Source organism: Pelophylax lessonae (genome assembly GCF_965119305.1).
Source record: "Pelophylax lessonae genome assembly, chromosome: 13".
NCBI classification, from domain to species: Eukaryota; Metazoa; Chordata; class Amphibia; order Anura; family Ranidae; genus Pelophylax; species Pelophylax lessonae.
This window is the reverse complement of record NC_138780.1, coordinates 2497048-2514300: the sequence shown is the minus strand read 5'-3', so window position 1 is coordinate 2514300 and position 17253 is coordinate 2497048. Positions and strand designations below refer to the sequence as shown.

The 17253-nt window shown below is 49.0% G+C and overlaps 1 protein-coding gene across 2 annotated transcripts; it reads left to right on the top strand.

Annotated features, from left to right (window-relative positions):
- Positions 1 to 908: 908 nt before the first annotated feature.
- LOC309569359 (mothers against decapentaplegic homolog 6-like) lies at positions 909 to 17135 on the top strand (the record flags this gene model as incomplete). Of its 2 annotated transcripts, XM_082275161.1 has the most annotated exons (5): positions 909 to 1134; positions 11066 to 11132; positions 11216 to 11685; positions 14287 to 14403; positions 16600 to 17135. In XM_082275161.1, exons 3-5 carry the CDS (start codon positions 11271 to 11273, stop codon positions 17133 to 17135), a joined length of 1068 nt encoding a protein of 355 aa, XP_082131287.1. In that variant the 5' UTR covers positions 909 to 1134; positions 11066 to 11132; positions 11216 to 11270. The 2 variants fall into 2 exon arrangements, with proteins under 2 accessions (XP_082131287.1, XP_082131286.1); XM_082275160.1 differs by lacking the exon at positions 909 to 1134 and having other exon boundaries at positions 11052 to 11132.
- Positions 17136 to 17253: the final 118 nt, after the last annotated feature.

Here is a 17253-nt window from a genome sequence, read left to right as displayed (position 1 = left end):
TCAATGCCAATCTGTGCACAACACTGGCAGTTGATGCCAGTCTATGCCTGGCGCTCATGATGGCGGCCAATGCCAATCTGCCCCTGGTGATGGTGGTCGGTGCCAGTCTGTACCCGGCACTGGTAATGGCAGTCAGTGCCTTCTGTGCCCAGTGATAATGGAGGTTGGTGCCAATCTTTGCCCGGCGCTGGTGTTGGCAGTCAGTGCCAGTATTTTCCTGAAGTTAGTGATGGTGGTTGGTGCCAGTCTGTGCCCTGGCCTAGTATTGGTGGTGGGTGCCAGTCTGTGCCGGCTCTGGTGTTGTCAGTCGGTGCCAGTATGTGTACGGCGCTAGTGCTGGCGGTTGGTGCCAGTCTGTGCCAGCGCTGGTATTGGTGGTCGTGCCAGTCTGTGCCCAGCTCTAGTGTTGTCAGTCGGTGCCGGTCTATGTGCAGCGCTGGCGGTCAGTGCCAATCTGTGCCCAGCCCTGGTGCTGGCGGTCGGCGCCAGTCTGTACCCAGCGCTGGTGTTGACAGTTGGTGCCAGTCTGTGTGCGGCGCTGGTGCTGGAAATCAGTGCCAAGCTGTACTCAGCGAAGGTGTTAGCGGTTAGTGCCAGTCTGTGCCGGATCTGGTGTTGTCAGTCAGTGCCAGTCTGAGCTCAGCCCTGGTGCTAGCGGTCGGCGCCAGTCTGTGCCCAGCGCTGGTGTTAAAGGTCTGTGCCAGTCTGTGCGTGGCGTTGGCGATCGGTGCCAGCCTGTACCCAGCAAAGGTTTTGGCGGTCAGTGCCAATCTGTGCCCATCGCTGATGTTGGCAGTCAGTGCCGGTCTGTGCCCGGGGCTAGTGATGGCGGTCAGCGCCAGTCTGTGCCCAGCGCTGGTGTTGGCAGTTGGTGCCAGTCTGTACCCGGCACTTAGCGCGGTGTGGATGGGCCCCGCAGGACGCCGGCAGCGGGGAGTGGGCAGTGCAGGCGCCAGGCTGCCCTCCTTATCTCCTGGGGAAGTCTATGAGTCGGTAAACAGAGGGAAGGAAGTCAGAGAACAGATACCAGGACTGGATGTAACCCCTTGTGAGCCGACCGCCATCTTTCTGGAGTCCGACTGCCAATCATCGCCATTCCACATACCGGCCGATCCCTCATCATTCTCAGTATCTGTATGTATGGACTCTGCACAGTACCACTTCTCCTGTCCTGTATGCCGGGTGTAATTCTCAGTATCTGTTCTTATTCTGTATGTATGGACTCTGCACAGTACTACTTCTCCTGTCCTGTATGCCGGGTGTAATTCTCAGTATCTGTTCTTATTCTGTATGTATGGACTCTGCACAGTACCACTTCTCCTGTCCTGTATGCTGGGTGTAATTCTCAGTATCTGTCCTTATTCTGTATGTATGGACTCTGCACAGTACTACTTCTCCTGTCCTGTATGCTGGGTGTAATTCTCAGTATCTGTTCTTATTCTGTATGTATGGACTCTGCACAGTACCACTTCTCCTGTCCTGTATGCCGGGTGTAATTCTCGGTATCTGTTCTTATTCTGTATGTATGGACTCTGCACAGTACTACTTCTCCTGTCCTGTATGCCGGGTGTAATTCTCGGTATCTGTTCTTATTCTGTATGTATGGACTCTGCACAGTACTACTTCTCCTGTCCTGTATGCTGGGTGTAATTCTCAGTATCTGTTCTTATTCTGTATGTATGGACTCTGCACAGTACCACTTCTCCTGTCCTGTATGCCGGGTGTAATTCTCGGTATCTGTTCTTATTCTGTATGTATGGACTCTGCACAGTACCACTTCTCCTGTCCTGTATGCCGGGTGTAATTCTCAGTATCTGTTCTTATTCTGTATGTATGGACTCTGCACAGTACCACTTCTCCTGTCCTGTATGCCGGGTGTAATTCTCGGTATCTGTTCTTATTCTGTATGTATGGACTCTGCACAGTACCACTTCTCCTGTCCTGTATGCCGGGTGTAATTCTCGGTATCTGTTCTTATTCTGTATGTATGGACTCTGCACAGTACTACTTCTCCTGTCCTGTATGCTGGGTGTAATTCTCAGTATCTGTTCTTATTCTGTATGTATGGACTCTGCACAGTACCACTTCTCCTGTCCTGTATGCCGGGTGTAATTCTCGGTATCTGTTCTTATTCTGTATGTATGGACTCTGCACAGTACTACTTCTCCTGTCCTGTATGCTGGGTGTAATTCTCAGTATCTGTTCTTATTCTGTATGTATGGACTCTGCACAGTACTACTTCTCCTGTCCTGTATGCCGGGTGTAATTCTCAGTATCTGTTCTTATTCTGTATGTATGGACTCTGCACAGTACCACTTCTCCTGTCCTGTATGCCGGGTGTAATTCTCAGTATCTGTTCTTATTCTGTATGTATGGACTCTGCACAGTACTACTTCTCCTGTCCTGTATGCCGGGTGTAATTCTCAGTATCTGTTCTTATTCTGTATGTATGGACTCTGCACAGTACCACTTCTCCTGTCCTGTATGCCGGGTGTAATTCTCGGTATCTGTTCTTATTCTGTATGTATGGACTCTGCACAGTACCACTTCTCCTGTCCTGTATGCCGGGTGTAATTCTCAGTATCTGTTCTTATTCTGTATGTATGGACTCTGCACAGTACTACTTCTCCTGTCCTGTATGCCGGGTGTAATTCTCAGTATCTGTTCTTATTCTGTATGTATGGACTCTGCACAGTACCACTTCTCCTGTCCTGTATGCCGGGTGTAATTCTCAGTATCTGTTCTTATTCTGTATGTATGGACTCTGCACAGTACCACTTCTCCTGTCCTGTATGCTGGGTGTAATTCTCAGTATCTGTTCTTATTCTGTATGTATGGACTCTGCACAGTACTACTTCTCCTGTCCTGTATACTGGGTGTAATTCTCAGTATCTGTTCTTATTCTGTATGTATGGACTCTGCACAGTAGCACTTCCCCTGTATTCTCGGTATCTGGCGGTGGGAATGGGGGGAGGGGGCGGTGGGCGGTGAGGGGGAAGGACAGGAAGATGGGGGTCTCGGTATCTCGGCTCTCTCAGTCACAGGACGTCAGTAGTCGGGGGAAGGAGGACGCGGTGCTGGAGGTAGGTGACGTCCTGCAGACTCGGGGGTCAGGATGGGGAGATTTGGGGGTTCAGTATAGGAGGGGACACTGCGGGAGGGGGATGGGGGTGTAATTCTTTTATTGCTGTATATCCCTTACTGGCTGCAAACACCCCATATACTCCTCCGCTGTACCCCAATATTATATATAGATTAATACTGACACCCCCGTACTCCAGTGTACCCCTCTATTATATATAACCTGCACCCTATTACACTGACCCCTCCACTCCAGTGTACCCCTCTATTATATATAACCTGTACCCCATTACACCGACTCCCCCTCCTCCAGTGTACCCCACTATTATATATAACCTGCACCCTATTACACTAACCCTTCCACTCCAGTGTACCCCACTATTATATATAACCTACACCCCATTACACTGACCCCTCCACTCCAGTGTACCCCTCTATTATATATAACCTGCACCCCATTACACTGACCCCTCCACTCCAGTGTACCCCTCTATTATATATAACCTGTACCCCATTACACTGACCCCTCCACTCCAGTGTACCCCTCTATTATATATAACCTGCACCCCATTACACTGACCCCTCCACTCCAGTGTACCCCTCTATTATATATAACCTGTACCCCATTACACTGACCCCTCCACTCCAGTGTACCCCTCTATTATATATAACCTGCACCCCATTACACTGACCCCTCCACTCCAGTGTACCCCACTATTATATATAACCTGTACCCCATTACACTGACCCCTCCACTCCAGTGTACCCCAATATTATATATAACCTGTACCCCATTACACTGACCCCTCCACTCCAGTGTACCCCACTATTATATATAACCTGTACCCCATTACACTGACCCCTCCACTCCAGTGTACCCCAATATTATATATAACCTGTACCCCATTACACTGACCCCTCCACTCCAGTGTACCCCTCTATTATATATAACCTGTACCCCATTACACTGACCCTTCCACTCCAGTGTACCCCTCTATTATATATAACCTGTACCCCATTACACTGACCCCTACACTCCAGTGTACCCCTCTATTATATATAACCTGTACCCCATTACACTGACCCCCCCCACTCCAGCGTACCCCTCTATTATATATAACCTGTACCCCATTACACTGACTCCTCCACTCCAGTGTACCCCACTATTATATATAACCTGTACCCCATTACACTGACCCCTCCACTCCAGTGTACCCATCTACTATATATAACCTGTACCCCATTACACTGACCCCTCAACTCCACTGTACCCCACTATTATATATAACCTGTACCCCATTACACTGACCCCCCTCCACTCCAGTGTACCCCTCTATTATATATAACCTGTACCCCATTACACTGACCCCTCCACTCCAGTGTACCCATCTACTATATATAACCTGTACCCCATTACACTGACCCCTCAACTCCAGTGTACCCCACTATTATATATAACCTGTACCCCATTACACTGACCCCCCTCCACTCCAGTGTACCCCTCTATTATATATAACCTGTACCCCATTACACTGACCCCTCCACTCCAGTGTACCCATCTATTATATATAACCTGTACCCCATTACACTGAGCCCTCCACTCCAGTGTACCCCTCTATTATATATAACCTGTACCCCATTACACTGACCCCTCCACTCCAGTGTACCCCACTATTATATATAATCTGTACCCCATTACACTGACCCCTGCACTCCAGTGTACCCCTCTATTATATATAACCTGCACCCCATTACACTGACCCCTCCACTCCAGTGTACCCCACTATTATATATAACCTGTACCCCATTACACTGACCCCTCCACTCCAGTGTACCCCACTATTATATATAACCTGTACCCCATTACACTGACCCCTCCACTCCAGTGTACCCCAATATTATATATAACCTGCACCCTATTACACTGACCCCTTCACTCCAGTGTACCCCACTATTATATATAACCTGTACCCCATTACACTGACCCCCCTCCACTCCAGTGTACCCCACTATTATATATAACCTACACCCCATTACACTGACCCCTCCACTCCAGTGTACCCCACTATTATATATAACCTGCACCCCATTACACTGACCCCTCAACTCCAGTGTACCCCACTATTATATATAACCTGCACCCCATTACACTGACCCCTCCACTCCAGTGTACCCCACTATTATATATAATCTGTACCCCATTACACTGACCCCGCCACTCCAGTGTACCCCTCTATTATATATAACCTGTACCCCATTACACTGACCCCTCCACTCCAGTGTACCCCTCTATTATATATAATCTGTACCCCATTACACTGACCCCTACACTCCAGTGTACCCCTCTATTATATATAATCTGTACCCCATTACACTGACCCCTCCACTCCAGTGTACCCCTCTATTATATATAACCTGTACCCCATTACACTGACCCCTACACTCCAGTGTACCCCTCTATTATATATAATCTGTACCCCATTACACTGACCCCTACACTCCAGTGTACCCCTCTATTATATATAACCTGTACCCCATTACACTGACCCCTCCACTCCAGTGTACCCCTCTATTATATATAATCTGTACCCCATTACACTGACCCCTCCACTCCAGTGTACCCCACTATTATATATAATCTGTACCCCATTACACTGACCCCTACACTCCAGTGTACCCCTCTATTATATATAACCTGTACCCCATTACACTGACCCCCACCACTCCAGTGTACCCCCACTATTATATATAACCTGTACCCCATTACACTGACCCCTCCACTCCAGTGTACCCCTCTATTATATATAACCTGTACCCCATTACACTGACCCCTACACTCCAGTGTACCCCTCTATTATATATAACCTGTACCCCATTACACTGACCCCCCTCCACTCCAGTGTACCCCTCTATTATATATAACCTGTACCCCATTACACTGACCCCCCCTCCACTCCAGTGTACCCCACTATTATATATAACCTGTACCCCATTACACTGACCCCTACACTCCAGTGTACCCCTCTATTATATATAACCTGTACCCCATTACACTGACCCCTCCACTCCAGTGTACCCCACTATTATATATAACCTGTACCCCATTACACTGACTCCTCCACTCCAGTGTACCCCACTATTATATATAACCTGCACCCCTTTACACTAACCCCTCCACTCCAGTGTACCCCTCTATTATATATAACCTGTACCCCATTACACTGACCCCTCCACTCCAGTGTACCCCAGTATTATATATAACCTGCACCCCATTACACTGACCCCTCCACTCCAGTGTACCCCTCTATTATATAACCTGTACCCCATTACACTGACCCCCTCCACTCCAGTGTACCCCACTATTATATATAACCTGTACCCCATTACACTGACCCCCTCCACTCCAGTGTACCCCACTATTATATATAACCTGTACCCCATTACACTGACCCCTACACTCCAGTGTACCCCTCTATTATATATAACCTGTACCCCATTACACTGATCCTTCACTCCAGTGTACCCCACTATTATATATAACCTGCACCCCATTACACTGACCCCTCAACTCCAGTGTACCCCACTATTATATATAACCTGTACCCCATTACACTGACCCCTCCACTCCAGTGTACCCCTCTATTATATATAACCTGTACCCCATTACACTGACCCCTCCACTCCAGTGTACCCCTCTATTATATATAACCTGCACCCCATTACACTGACCCCTCAACTCCAGTGTACCCCACTATTATATATAACCTGCACCCCATTACACTGACCCCTCCACTCCAGTGTACCCCTCTATTATATATAACCTGTACCCCATTACACTGACCCCTCCACTCCAGTGTACCCCTCTATTATATATAACCTGTACCCCATTACACTGACCGCTCCACTCCAGTGTACCCCATTATTATATATAACCTGTACCCCATTACAGTGACCCCCTCCACTCCAGTGTACCCCACTATTATATATAACCTGTACCCCATTACACTGACCCCTACACTCCAGTGTACCCCACTATTATATATAACCTGTACCCCATTACACTGACCCCTCCACTCCAGTGTACCCCACTATTATATATAACCTGTACCCCATTACACTGACCCCCCTCCACTCCAGTGTACCCCTCTATTATATATAACCTGTACCCCATTACACTGATCCTTCACTCCAGTGTACCCCTCTATTATATATAACCTGCACCCCATTACACTGACCCCTCAACTCCAGTGTACCCCACTATTATATATAACCTGTACCCCATTACACTGACCCCTCCACTCCAGTGTACCCCTCTATTATATATAACCTGTACCCCATTACACTGACCCCTCCACTCCAGTGTACCCCTCTATTATATATAACCTGCACCCCATTACACTGACCCCTCAACTCCAGTGTACCCCTCTATTATATATAACCTGCACCCCATTACACTGACCCCTCCACTCCAGTGTACCCCACTATTATATATAATCTGTACCCCATTACACTGACCCCTACACTCCAGTGTACCCCACTATTATATATAACCTGTACCCCATTACACTGACCCCTCCACTCCAGTGTACCCCACTATTATATATAACCTGTACCCCATTACACTGACCCCCCTCCACTCCAGTGTACCCCTCTATTATATATAACCTGTACCCCATTACACTGATCCTTCACTCCAGTGTACCCCTCTATTATATATAACCTGCGCCCCTTTACACTAACCCCTCCACTCCAGTGTACCCCACTATTATATATAACCTGTACCCCATTACACTGATCCTTCACTCCAGTGTACCCCTCTATTATATATAACCTGTACCCCATTACACTGACCCCCTCCACTCCAGTGTACCCCACTATTATATATAATCTGTACCCCAATACACTGATCCCCCCTTCTCCAGTGTACCCCTCTATTATATATAACCTGCACCCCATTATACTGACCCTTCCACTCCAGTGTGCCCCTCTATTATATATAACCTGCACCCCATTAAACTAATCCTTCACTCCAGTGTACCCCTCTATTATATATAACCTGCACCCCATTATACTGACCCCTCCTCCAGTGTACCCCTCTATTATATATAACCTGCACCCCATTACACTGATCCCCCCTCCTCCAGTGTACCCCACTAGTACATATAACCTGTACCCCATTACACTGACCCCCCCCCCCACTCCTCCAGTGTACCCCTCTATTATATATAACCTGTACCCCATTACACTGACCCCTCCACTCCAGTATACCCCTCTATTATATATAACCTGTACCCCATTACACTGACCCCCCCACTCCAGCGTACCCCACTATTATATATAACCTGTACCCCATTACACTGACCCCCCCACTCCAGCGTACCCCACTATTATATATAACCTGTACCCCATTACACTGACCCCCCCACTCCAGCGTACCCCTCTATTATATATAACCTGTACCCCATTACACTGACCCCCCCACTCCCCCAGTGTACCCCACTATTACATATGTTGAAGCACCTTTGATGGTATTCCCGCACTCAGTGTTTTTGGGGCGGAGTCTATCAGCATGGCAGATCTTGGCAATATTTGCCCGCTCTTCTTTGCAAAAACACTTTAAATCTGTCAGCTTGTGAGGACATCTCCTGTGCACAGCCCTCTTCCCATCACCCCACAGATCTTCAATGGGATTCAGGTCTGGGCTCTGGTTCGGCCATTCCAAATCTTGAACCTTCTTCTGTCCCGGTCATTCCTTTGGTGATTTGGATTTATACTTTGGGTCGTTGTCATGAAGTTCCTCTTCATGTTCAGCTTTCTAGCAGAAGTCTGAAGGTTTTGTGCCGATACTGACTGTTCATGATTCCCTCCACCCTGACTAAGGTCCCTGCTCCAGCTGAAGAAAAACAGCCCCAAAGCATGACACTGCCACCGCCATGCTTCACAGTGGGTATGGTGTTCTATTGGTGATCTGCAGTGTTTTGTATTTTTTGGAATTATGGCCATAAAGTTGAACCTTGGTTTCATCAGAGCAGAACATTTTCCCGCATGGTTCTGGGAGACTTCAGATGTAGCCGGGCTTGGCTAAGAAAAGTCTTCTGTATTGCCCCTCCCCCATAGCCCAGACATATGAAGAATACGGGAGATTGTTGTCACATGGACCACACAGCCACTACTTCCCACATATTCCTGCAGCTCCTTTAATGTTGCTGTCGGCTTCTTGGCCTCCCTGACCAGTTTTCTTCTCGTCTTTTCGTCCATGTTGGAGGGACGTCCAGTTCTTGGTGATGTCACTGTGGTGCCATATTTTCTCCACTGGATGATGACTTCACTGCGTTCCATGGGATATCTAATGACTTGGATCCTTCTCCACTATATATATCCACTGTACATCAGACTCCTCCCCCTACATCAAACTCCTCCCCTACATCAAACTCCCCCTTACATCAGACTCCTCCCCTACATCAATCTCCCCCTTACATCAGACTCCTTCCCTACATCAGACTCCCTGCCTAGATCAGACTCCTCCCCCTACATCAGACTCCTCCCCTACATCAAACTCCCCCTTACATCAGACTCCTTCCCTACATTAGACTCCTTCCCTACATCAGACTCCCTGCCTACATCAAACTCCCCCTTACATTAGACTCCTCCCCTACATCAATCTCCCCCTTACATCAGACTCCTTCCCTACATCAGACTCCCTGCCTAGATCAGACTCCTCCCCCTACATCAGACTCCTCCCCTACATCAAACTCCCCCTTACATCAGACTCCTTCCCTACATCAGACTCCTTCCCTACATCAGACTCCTCCCCCTACATCAAACTCCTCCCCTACATCAAACTCCCCCTTACATCAGACTCCTTCCCTACATCAGACTCCTCCCCCTACATCAAACTCCCTAACTAGATCAGACTCCTCCCTTACATCAGACTCCTTCCCTACATCAGACTCCCTGCCTACATCAGACTCCTCCCTTACATCAGACTCCTTCCCTACATCAGACTCCCTGCCTACATCAGACTCCTCCCCCTACATCAAACTCCCTACCTAGATCAGACTCCTCCCTTACATCAGACTCCTTCCCTACATCAGACTCCCTGCCTACATCAGACTCCTCCCCCTACATCAAACTCCCTACCTAGATCAGACTCCTCCCTTACATCAGACTCCTTCCCTACATCAGACCCCCCTCCCTACATCAGACTCCCTACTTACATCAGGGCCCCCATCAGATTCTCCCTTACTTCAGGGCCACCATCAGAGTCCACCTTACACCAGGGTCCCCATCTGAGTCCTCCTTACATCAGGGACCCCATCACAGTCCCTCTGTGTTTTAAGACCTCCATATTGGATCACGTGACCCCCAACCCTCGCTTTGTGTTTTGAGACCTCCATGTTGGGTCAGGTGACCCCCAACCCTCGCTTTGTGTTTTGAGACCTCCATGTTGGTTTATGTGACCCCCCAACCCTCGCTTTGTGTTTTGAGACCTCCATGTTGGTTTATGTGACCCCTAACCCCTACTTTGTGTTTTGAGACCTCCATGTTGGGTCATGTGACCCCTAACCCTCGCTTTGTGTTTTGAGACCTCCATGTTGGGTCAGGTGACCCCCAACCCTCGCTTTGTGTTTTGAGACCTCCATGTTGGGTCAGGTGATCCCCAACCCTCGCTTTGTGTTTTGAGACCTTCATGTTGGTTTATGTGACCCCCAACCCCTACTTTGTGTTTTGAGACCTCTATGTTGGTTTATGTGACCCCTAACCCCTACTTTGTGTTTTGAGACCTCTATGTTGGGTCATGTGACCCCCAACCCTCGCTTTGTGTTTTGAGACCTCCATGTTGGGTCAGGTGACCCCCAACCCTCGCTTTGTGTTTTGAGACCTCCATGTTGGTTTATGTGACCCCCAACCCTCGCTTTGTGTTTTGAGACCTCCATGTTGGTTTATATGACCCCTAACCCCCGCTTTGTGTTTTGTGTTGCAGGACCCGGCAATGGTACATTGAAGATGGCGGATTTATACAGTTGCCCGTATAACGCCTGACTAACGAGGTAATTTCTGCAGTTGGGGTGTAGAGACGCCCCCCGAGGTGTAGCACAGTACAATCACCCCCTCATTGTCTTCCTCTCCACAGGTTCTCTTGGCCGGTGCTGAGCGCCCGGGTTCTACATACTGATCGCCTCTGTCTTATGTTCCGTTCTCGCCGTTCTCTCTCCGCGCGGCAACTTTGGAGACATCGCTGCACCACGCCGGGCCGGGGTCAGGGGGAAGGGGCGCCCCCCAGCCCCGAGGAGCTCCACCATGCCCTGCGACCGGCCGCCCTACAACTCTTCAAGAAGCTGAAAGACGAGCAGCTGTGGCGGCTGGCGGAAGCGGTGGAGAGCAAGGGGCGCTGGGACTGCGGCTGCGTCTGGTTCCCCCTGGAGGTGAGGTCAGCCAAGCAAGCGCCCTCTGTCCTCCTCTGTAAGCTCTACCGCTGGCCGGACCTGCGCGGCGCCTCCGAGCTAAAGAGGCTCACCCACTGCGAGAATTACTGGAGGAGGGGCGGAGAGGGGACCTCCATCTGCTGCAATCCCTACCACTTCAGCCGCCTGGCGGCACCAGGTACGCCGAGAGCGAGGCACAGGGGTCATCCCGAAAAATGATTCAAACTAAAGAGCTTACAGTCTAATGAGACCCTGTCCCAGGAGCTTACAGTCTAATGAGACCCCAAAACCAGGAGCTTACAGTCTAATGAGACCCTGTCCCAGGAGCTTACAGTCTAATGAGATCCTGTCCCAGGAGCTTACAGTCTAATGAGATCCTGTCCCAGGAGCTTACAGTCTAATGAGACCCTGACCCAGGAGCTTACAGTCTAATGAGATCCTGTCCCAGGAGCTTACAGTCTAATGAGATCCTGTCCCAGGAGCTTACAGTCTAATGAGACCCTGTCCCAGGAGCTAACAGTCTAATGAGACCCTGACCCAGGAGCTTACAGTCTAATGAGATCCTGTCCCAGGATCTTACAGTCTAATGAGATCCTGTCCCAGGAGCTTACAGTCTAATGAGATCCTGTCCCAGGAGCTTACAGTCTAATGAGACCCTGTCCCAGGAGCTTACAGTCTAATGAGACCCTGTCCCAGGAGCTTACAGTCTAATGAGATCCTGTCCCAGGAGCTAACAGTCTAATGAGACCCCGACCCCAAGAGCTTACAGTCTAATGAGACCCCGACCCCAGGAGTTTACAGTCTAATGAGACCCCGACCCCAAGAGCTTACAGTCTAATGAGACCCCCGACCCCAGGAGTTTACAGTCTAATGAGATCCTGTCCCAGGAGCTTACAGTCTAATGAGATCCTGTCCCAGGAGCTTACAGTCTAATGAGATCCTGTTCCAGGAGCTTACAGTCAAATGAGACCCTGACCCCAGGAGTTTACAGTCTAATTAGACCCCCGACCCCAGGAGCTTACAGTCTAATGAGACCCTGTCCCAGGAGCTTACAGTCTAATGAGACCCTGTCCCAGGAGCTTACAGTCTAATGAGACCCTGTCCCAGGAGCTTACAGTCTAATGAGACCCCGACCGCAGGAGCTTACAGTCTAATGAGACCCTACCCCAAGAGTTTACAGTCTAATGAGACCCTGTCCTAGGAGCTTACATTTTAATGAGATTCTTCCCCAGGAGCTTACAGTCCAATGAGACCCTGTCCCAGGAGCTTACAATTTAATGAGACCCTGTTCCCAGGAGCATACAGTCTTGGGGTATAATGAGACTCTGTTCCCAGGAGCTTACAGTTAGGGATGATCGAACGGTTCGGGTCGACCATCGGTTCGACCCGAACATTGACTGTTCGAAATTCGTCCGAATTTCAAACTTTTTGCTGAAAAAGTTTGGAATTCGGCAACCAGAACCAACCAAAATGCAATGGGACAGGAACTGGGCTTTAAAAGCCTGTGATTGGACCAGAACCATCAGTAAAAGCCAATTGAGGGGTCAGGAGGATGCTAGGAATGTGATTGGAGTGATTCCCCCAGTATTCGCCCCCCAGTATATAAGATAGCCCCGCCAAATTTCTAGCATTGTAATACAGGGCTGTGGAAGAGAGTGGAAGCAGTTCTGTTACTTCTGCTTCAAAGTGTCATTTAGCAATTATTAGTGTGAGGAAAGGGATATCTAGTGTAGTTAGGGTACTATATACCACTATAGTTAGATTTAATAATCTAATTTCTGTAGGGAAAGTGTTAAGTGTCAGGGTGACCGTGTTGTAGTGTAGGGTAGGGTGAACTGACACTGACTGCTATGGCAGGGTGACAAAACTCTTCCATGTCAGGGTGACCGCCATTGAAAAAAGATTGTTTGTATTAGAATTGCAGTAGAGCAGGATAGTGGCTTCGCTATTTTCACACCCGGCCGTTTTTGTTGCAGGCGTTTATAGGGCTTTTTTTGTGGACGTCTTTGGAGGCAGACATGACATCTGAACTTCTGTTTAGGGGTATATATACACACACACTTATATGTATTTATACACATACACACATATAGGTGTGAAAGTAGCGGAACCCTATGCCTGCACTAATTAAATTATTTGCAGGGATGTGGCTTCGCTCATATCACACCTATATGTGTGTATGTGTATAAATACATATAAGTATGTGTGTATATATACCCCTATACAGAAGTTCAGATGTTATGCCTGCCTCCAAAGACGCCCAAAAAATGCCCCAAAAAAACGCCTGCAACAACACACCTGGGCGTTTTTGTTGCAGGCTTTTTTTTGAGCATTTTTTGGGCGTCTTTGGAGGCAGGCATAACATCTGAACTTCTGTATAGGGGTATATATACACACACACTTATATGTATTTAAACACATACACATATATATAGGTGTGATAGGAGCGTAGCCCTATGCCTGCAAATTATTTCATTAGCGCAGGCATAGGGCTTCACTCCTATCAAAAGTTCGATCATCCCTACTTACAGTCTAATAAGGCCCTGCCCCCAGGAGCTTACAGTCTAGCACTGTATACAAACTTCATATATCTCAGCGTGGCCTCTAATGAGGTCCTCTGCTCCTGGAGTCTTCCCTATTAGTATATTCTGGTTGAAACCACAAATTTTGGAGGCATTAAATTCCAGAAAGACAGATCTGGGGAGTGGGGACACAAATATACTTTAGGGGCCCAATCTAAAATACCAACAAAATTGTATCCCCATTTTTCTATTTACAGAAGCAGCAGCTGCATCGTCCTACAAGACAAGAGATATCCTTCAACCCTCATTGTCCAAACCGCTTCACTTCATCACCAACCAGGAGACCACCTACTGCAATGTCCGCGGGATACATGGTGAGAGTCCGACCCACCAATAATGAGACCCTGTCCCCAGGAGCTTACAGTCTAGAAGTATAATGAGACCCTGACCCCAGGAGCTTACAGTCTAGAGGTATAATGAGACCCTGACCCCAGGAGCTTACAGTCTAGAGGTATAATGAGACCCTGTCCCCAGGAGCTTACAGTCTAGAGGAATAATGAGACCCTGTCCCCAGGAGCTTACAGTCTAGAGGTATAATGAGATCCTGTCTGCAGGAGCTTACAGTCTAGAGGAATAATGAGACCCTGACCCCAGGAGCTTACAGTCTAGAGGTATAATGAGACCCTGACCCCAGGAGCTTACAGTCTAGAGGTATAATGAGACCCTGTCCCCAGGAGCTTACAGTCTAGAGGAATAATGAGACCCTGTCCCCAGGAGCTTACAGTCTAGAGGTATAATGAGATCCTGTCTGCAGGAGCTTACAGTCCAGAGGTATAATGAGACTCTGTCCCCATGGGCTTACAGTCTATGGGTATAATGAGACCCTGACCCTAGGAGCTTACAGTCTAGAGGTATAATGAGACCCTGTCCCCAGGAGCTTACAGTCTAGGGGTATAATGAGACACTGACCCCATGAGCTTACAGTCTAGGGGTATAATGAGATCCTGACCCCAGGAGCTTACAGTCTAGGGGTATAATGAGACCCTGACCCCAGGAGCTTATAGTCTAGAGGTATAATGAGACCCTGACCCCAGGAGCTTACAGTCTAGGGGTATAATGAGACCCTGACCCCAGGAGCTTACAGTCTAGGGGTATAATGAGACCCTGACCACAGGAGCTTACAGTCTAGAGGTATAATGAGACCCTGACCCCAGGAGCTTACAGTCTAGGGGTATAATGAGACCCTGACTCCAGGAGCTTACAGTCTAGGGGTATAATGAGACCCTGTCCCCAGGAGCTTACAGTCTAGGGGTATAATGAGACCCTGACCCCAGGAGCTTACAGTCTAGGGGTATAATGAGACCCTGACCCCAGGAGCTTACAGTCTAGGGGTATAATGAGACCCTGACTCCAGGAGCTTACAATCTAGGGGTATAATGAGACCCTGTCCCCAGGAGCTTACAGTCTAGCGGTATAATGAGACCCTGTCCCCAGGAGCTTACAGTCCAGAGGTATAATGGGACCCTGTCCTCAGGAGCTTACAGTCTAGAGGTATAATGAGATCCTGTCTGCAGGAGCTTACAGTCTAGAGGTATAATGAGACTCTGTCCCCATGAGCTTACAGTCTATGGGTATAATGAGACCCTGACCCTAGGAGCTTACAGTCTAGAGGTATAATGAGACCCTGTCCCCAGGAGCTTACAGTCTAGGGGTATAATGAGACACTGACCCCATGAGCTTACAGTCTAGGGGTATAATGTGATCCTGACCCCAGGAGCTTACAGTCTAGGGGTATAATGAGACCCTGACCCCAGGAGCTTACAGTCTAGGGGTATAATGAGACCCTGACCCCAGGAGCTTACAGTCTAGGGGTATAATGAGACCCTGTCCCCAGGAGCTTACAGTCTAGAGGTATAATGAGACCCTGACTCCAGGAGCTTACAGTCGAGGGGTATAATGAGACCCTGTCCCCAGGAGCTTACAGTCTAGCAGTATAATGAGACCCTGTCCCCAGGAGCTTACAGTCTAGAGGTATAATGAGACCCTGTCCTCAGGAGCTTACAGTCTAGGGGTATAATGAGATCCTGACTCCAGGAGCTTACAGTCTAGGGGTATAATGAGACCCTGTCCCCAGGAGCTTACAGTCTAGAGGTATAATGAGACCCTGACTCCAGGAGCTTACAGTCTAGGGGTATAATGAGACCCTGTCCCCAGGAGCTTACAGTCTAGAGGTATAATGAGACCCTGACCCCAGGAGCTTACACTCTAGGGGTATAATGAGACCCTGACCCCAGGAGCTTACAGTCTAGAGGTATAATGAGACCCTGTCCCCAGGAGCTTACAGTCTAGAGGTATAATGGGACCCTGTCCACAGGAGCTTACATTCTAGGGGTATAATGAGACCCTGTCCCCAGGAGCTTACAGTCTAGGGGTATAATGAGACCCTGTCCCCAGGAGCTTACAGTCTAGGGGTATAATGAGACCCTGTCCCCAGGAGCTTACAGTTGAGCAGTATATTATTATAATACATTGGATGACATCACTGTACAACTCTCCTCTTCTCTCTGCAGACACGACGCTCTCTAGAGGGTCGCACAAAGATGGCCACTGGTGTAAACTGGCGTACTGGGAGCACCGGACCCGCGTAGGGCGCCTCTACAATGTCACGGAACCCTCCATACAGATTTTTCATGACCTGCCCAAAGGCAGCGGCTTCTGCCTGGGCTTCCTGGGCTCCGAGGCCCGCAACGAAACGGTGAGACGTACGAGGAAGAAGATCGGCCAAGGCCTGATACTGAGCCATGAGCAGGAGGAGGTTTGGGTGTACAACCGCAGCGAACACCCGCTTTTCATCAACTCGCCCACCCTGGCCCCAGTAAACGCCCGTGGGCAGTCTGTACACAAGCTGTTACCCGGGTATTCCATCAAAGTGTTTGACTCTCTGCAAGCGGAGAGAATCTCGAGGTGCTCCCTGCTGGGGGAGGGACCCTGCGACCTTCATAGTGTCCGGATCAGCTTTGCCAAGGGCTGGGGTGGCTGCTACTCCCGCCAGTTCATCACCTCTTGTCCTTGTTGGCTGGAGATTCTCCTCAGCACCCCAAAATGAGGAGTCAGAGCTGGGGTGAGGGGCAGCATGGTCTGTGTGACACCAGAGGAGCTGTGGGGACATGACCTGGGGGGTGCGATCAGAATCCGTCATTCCTCAGTCTGCACCTCCATATCCC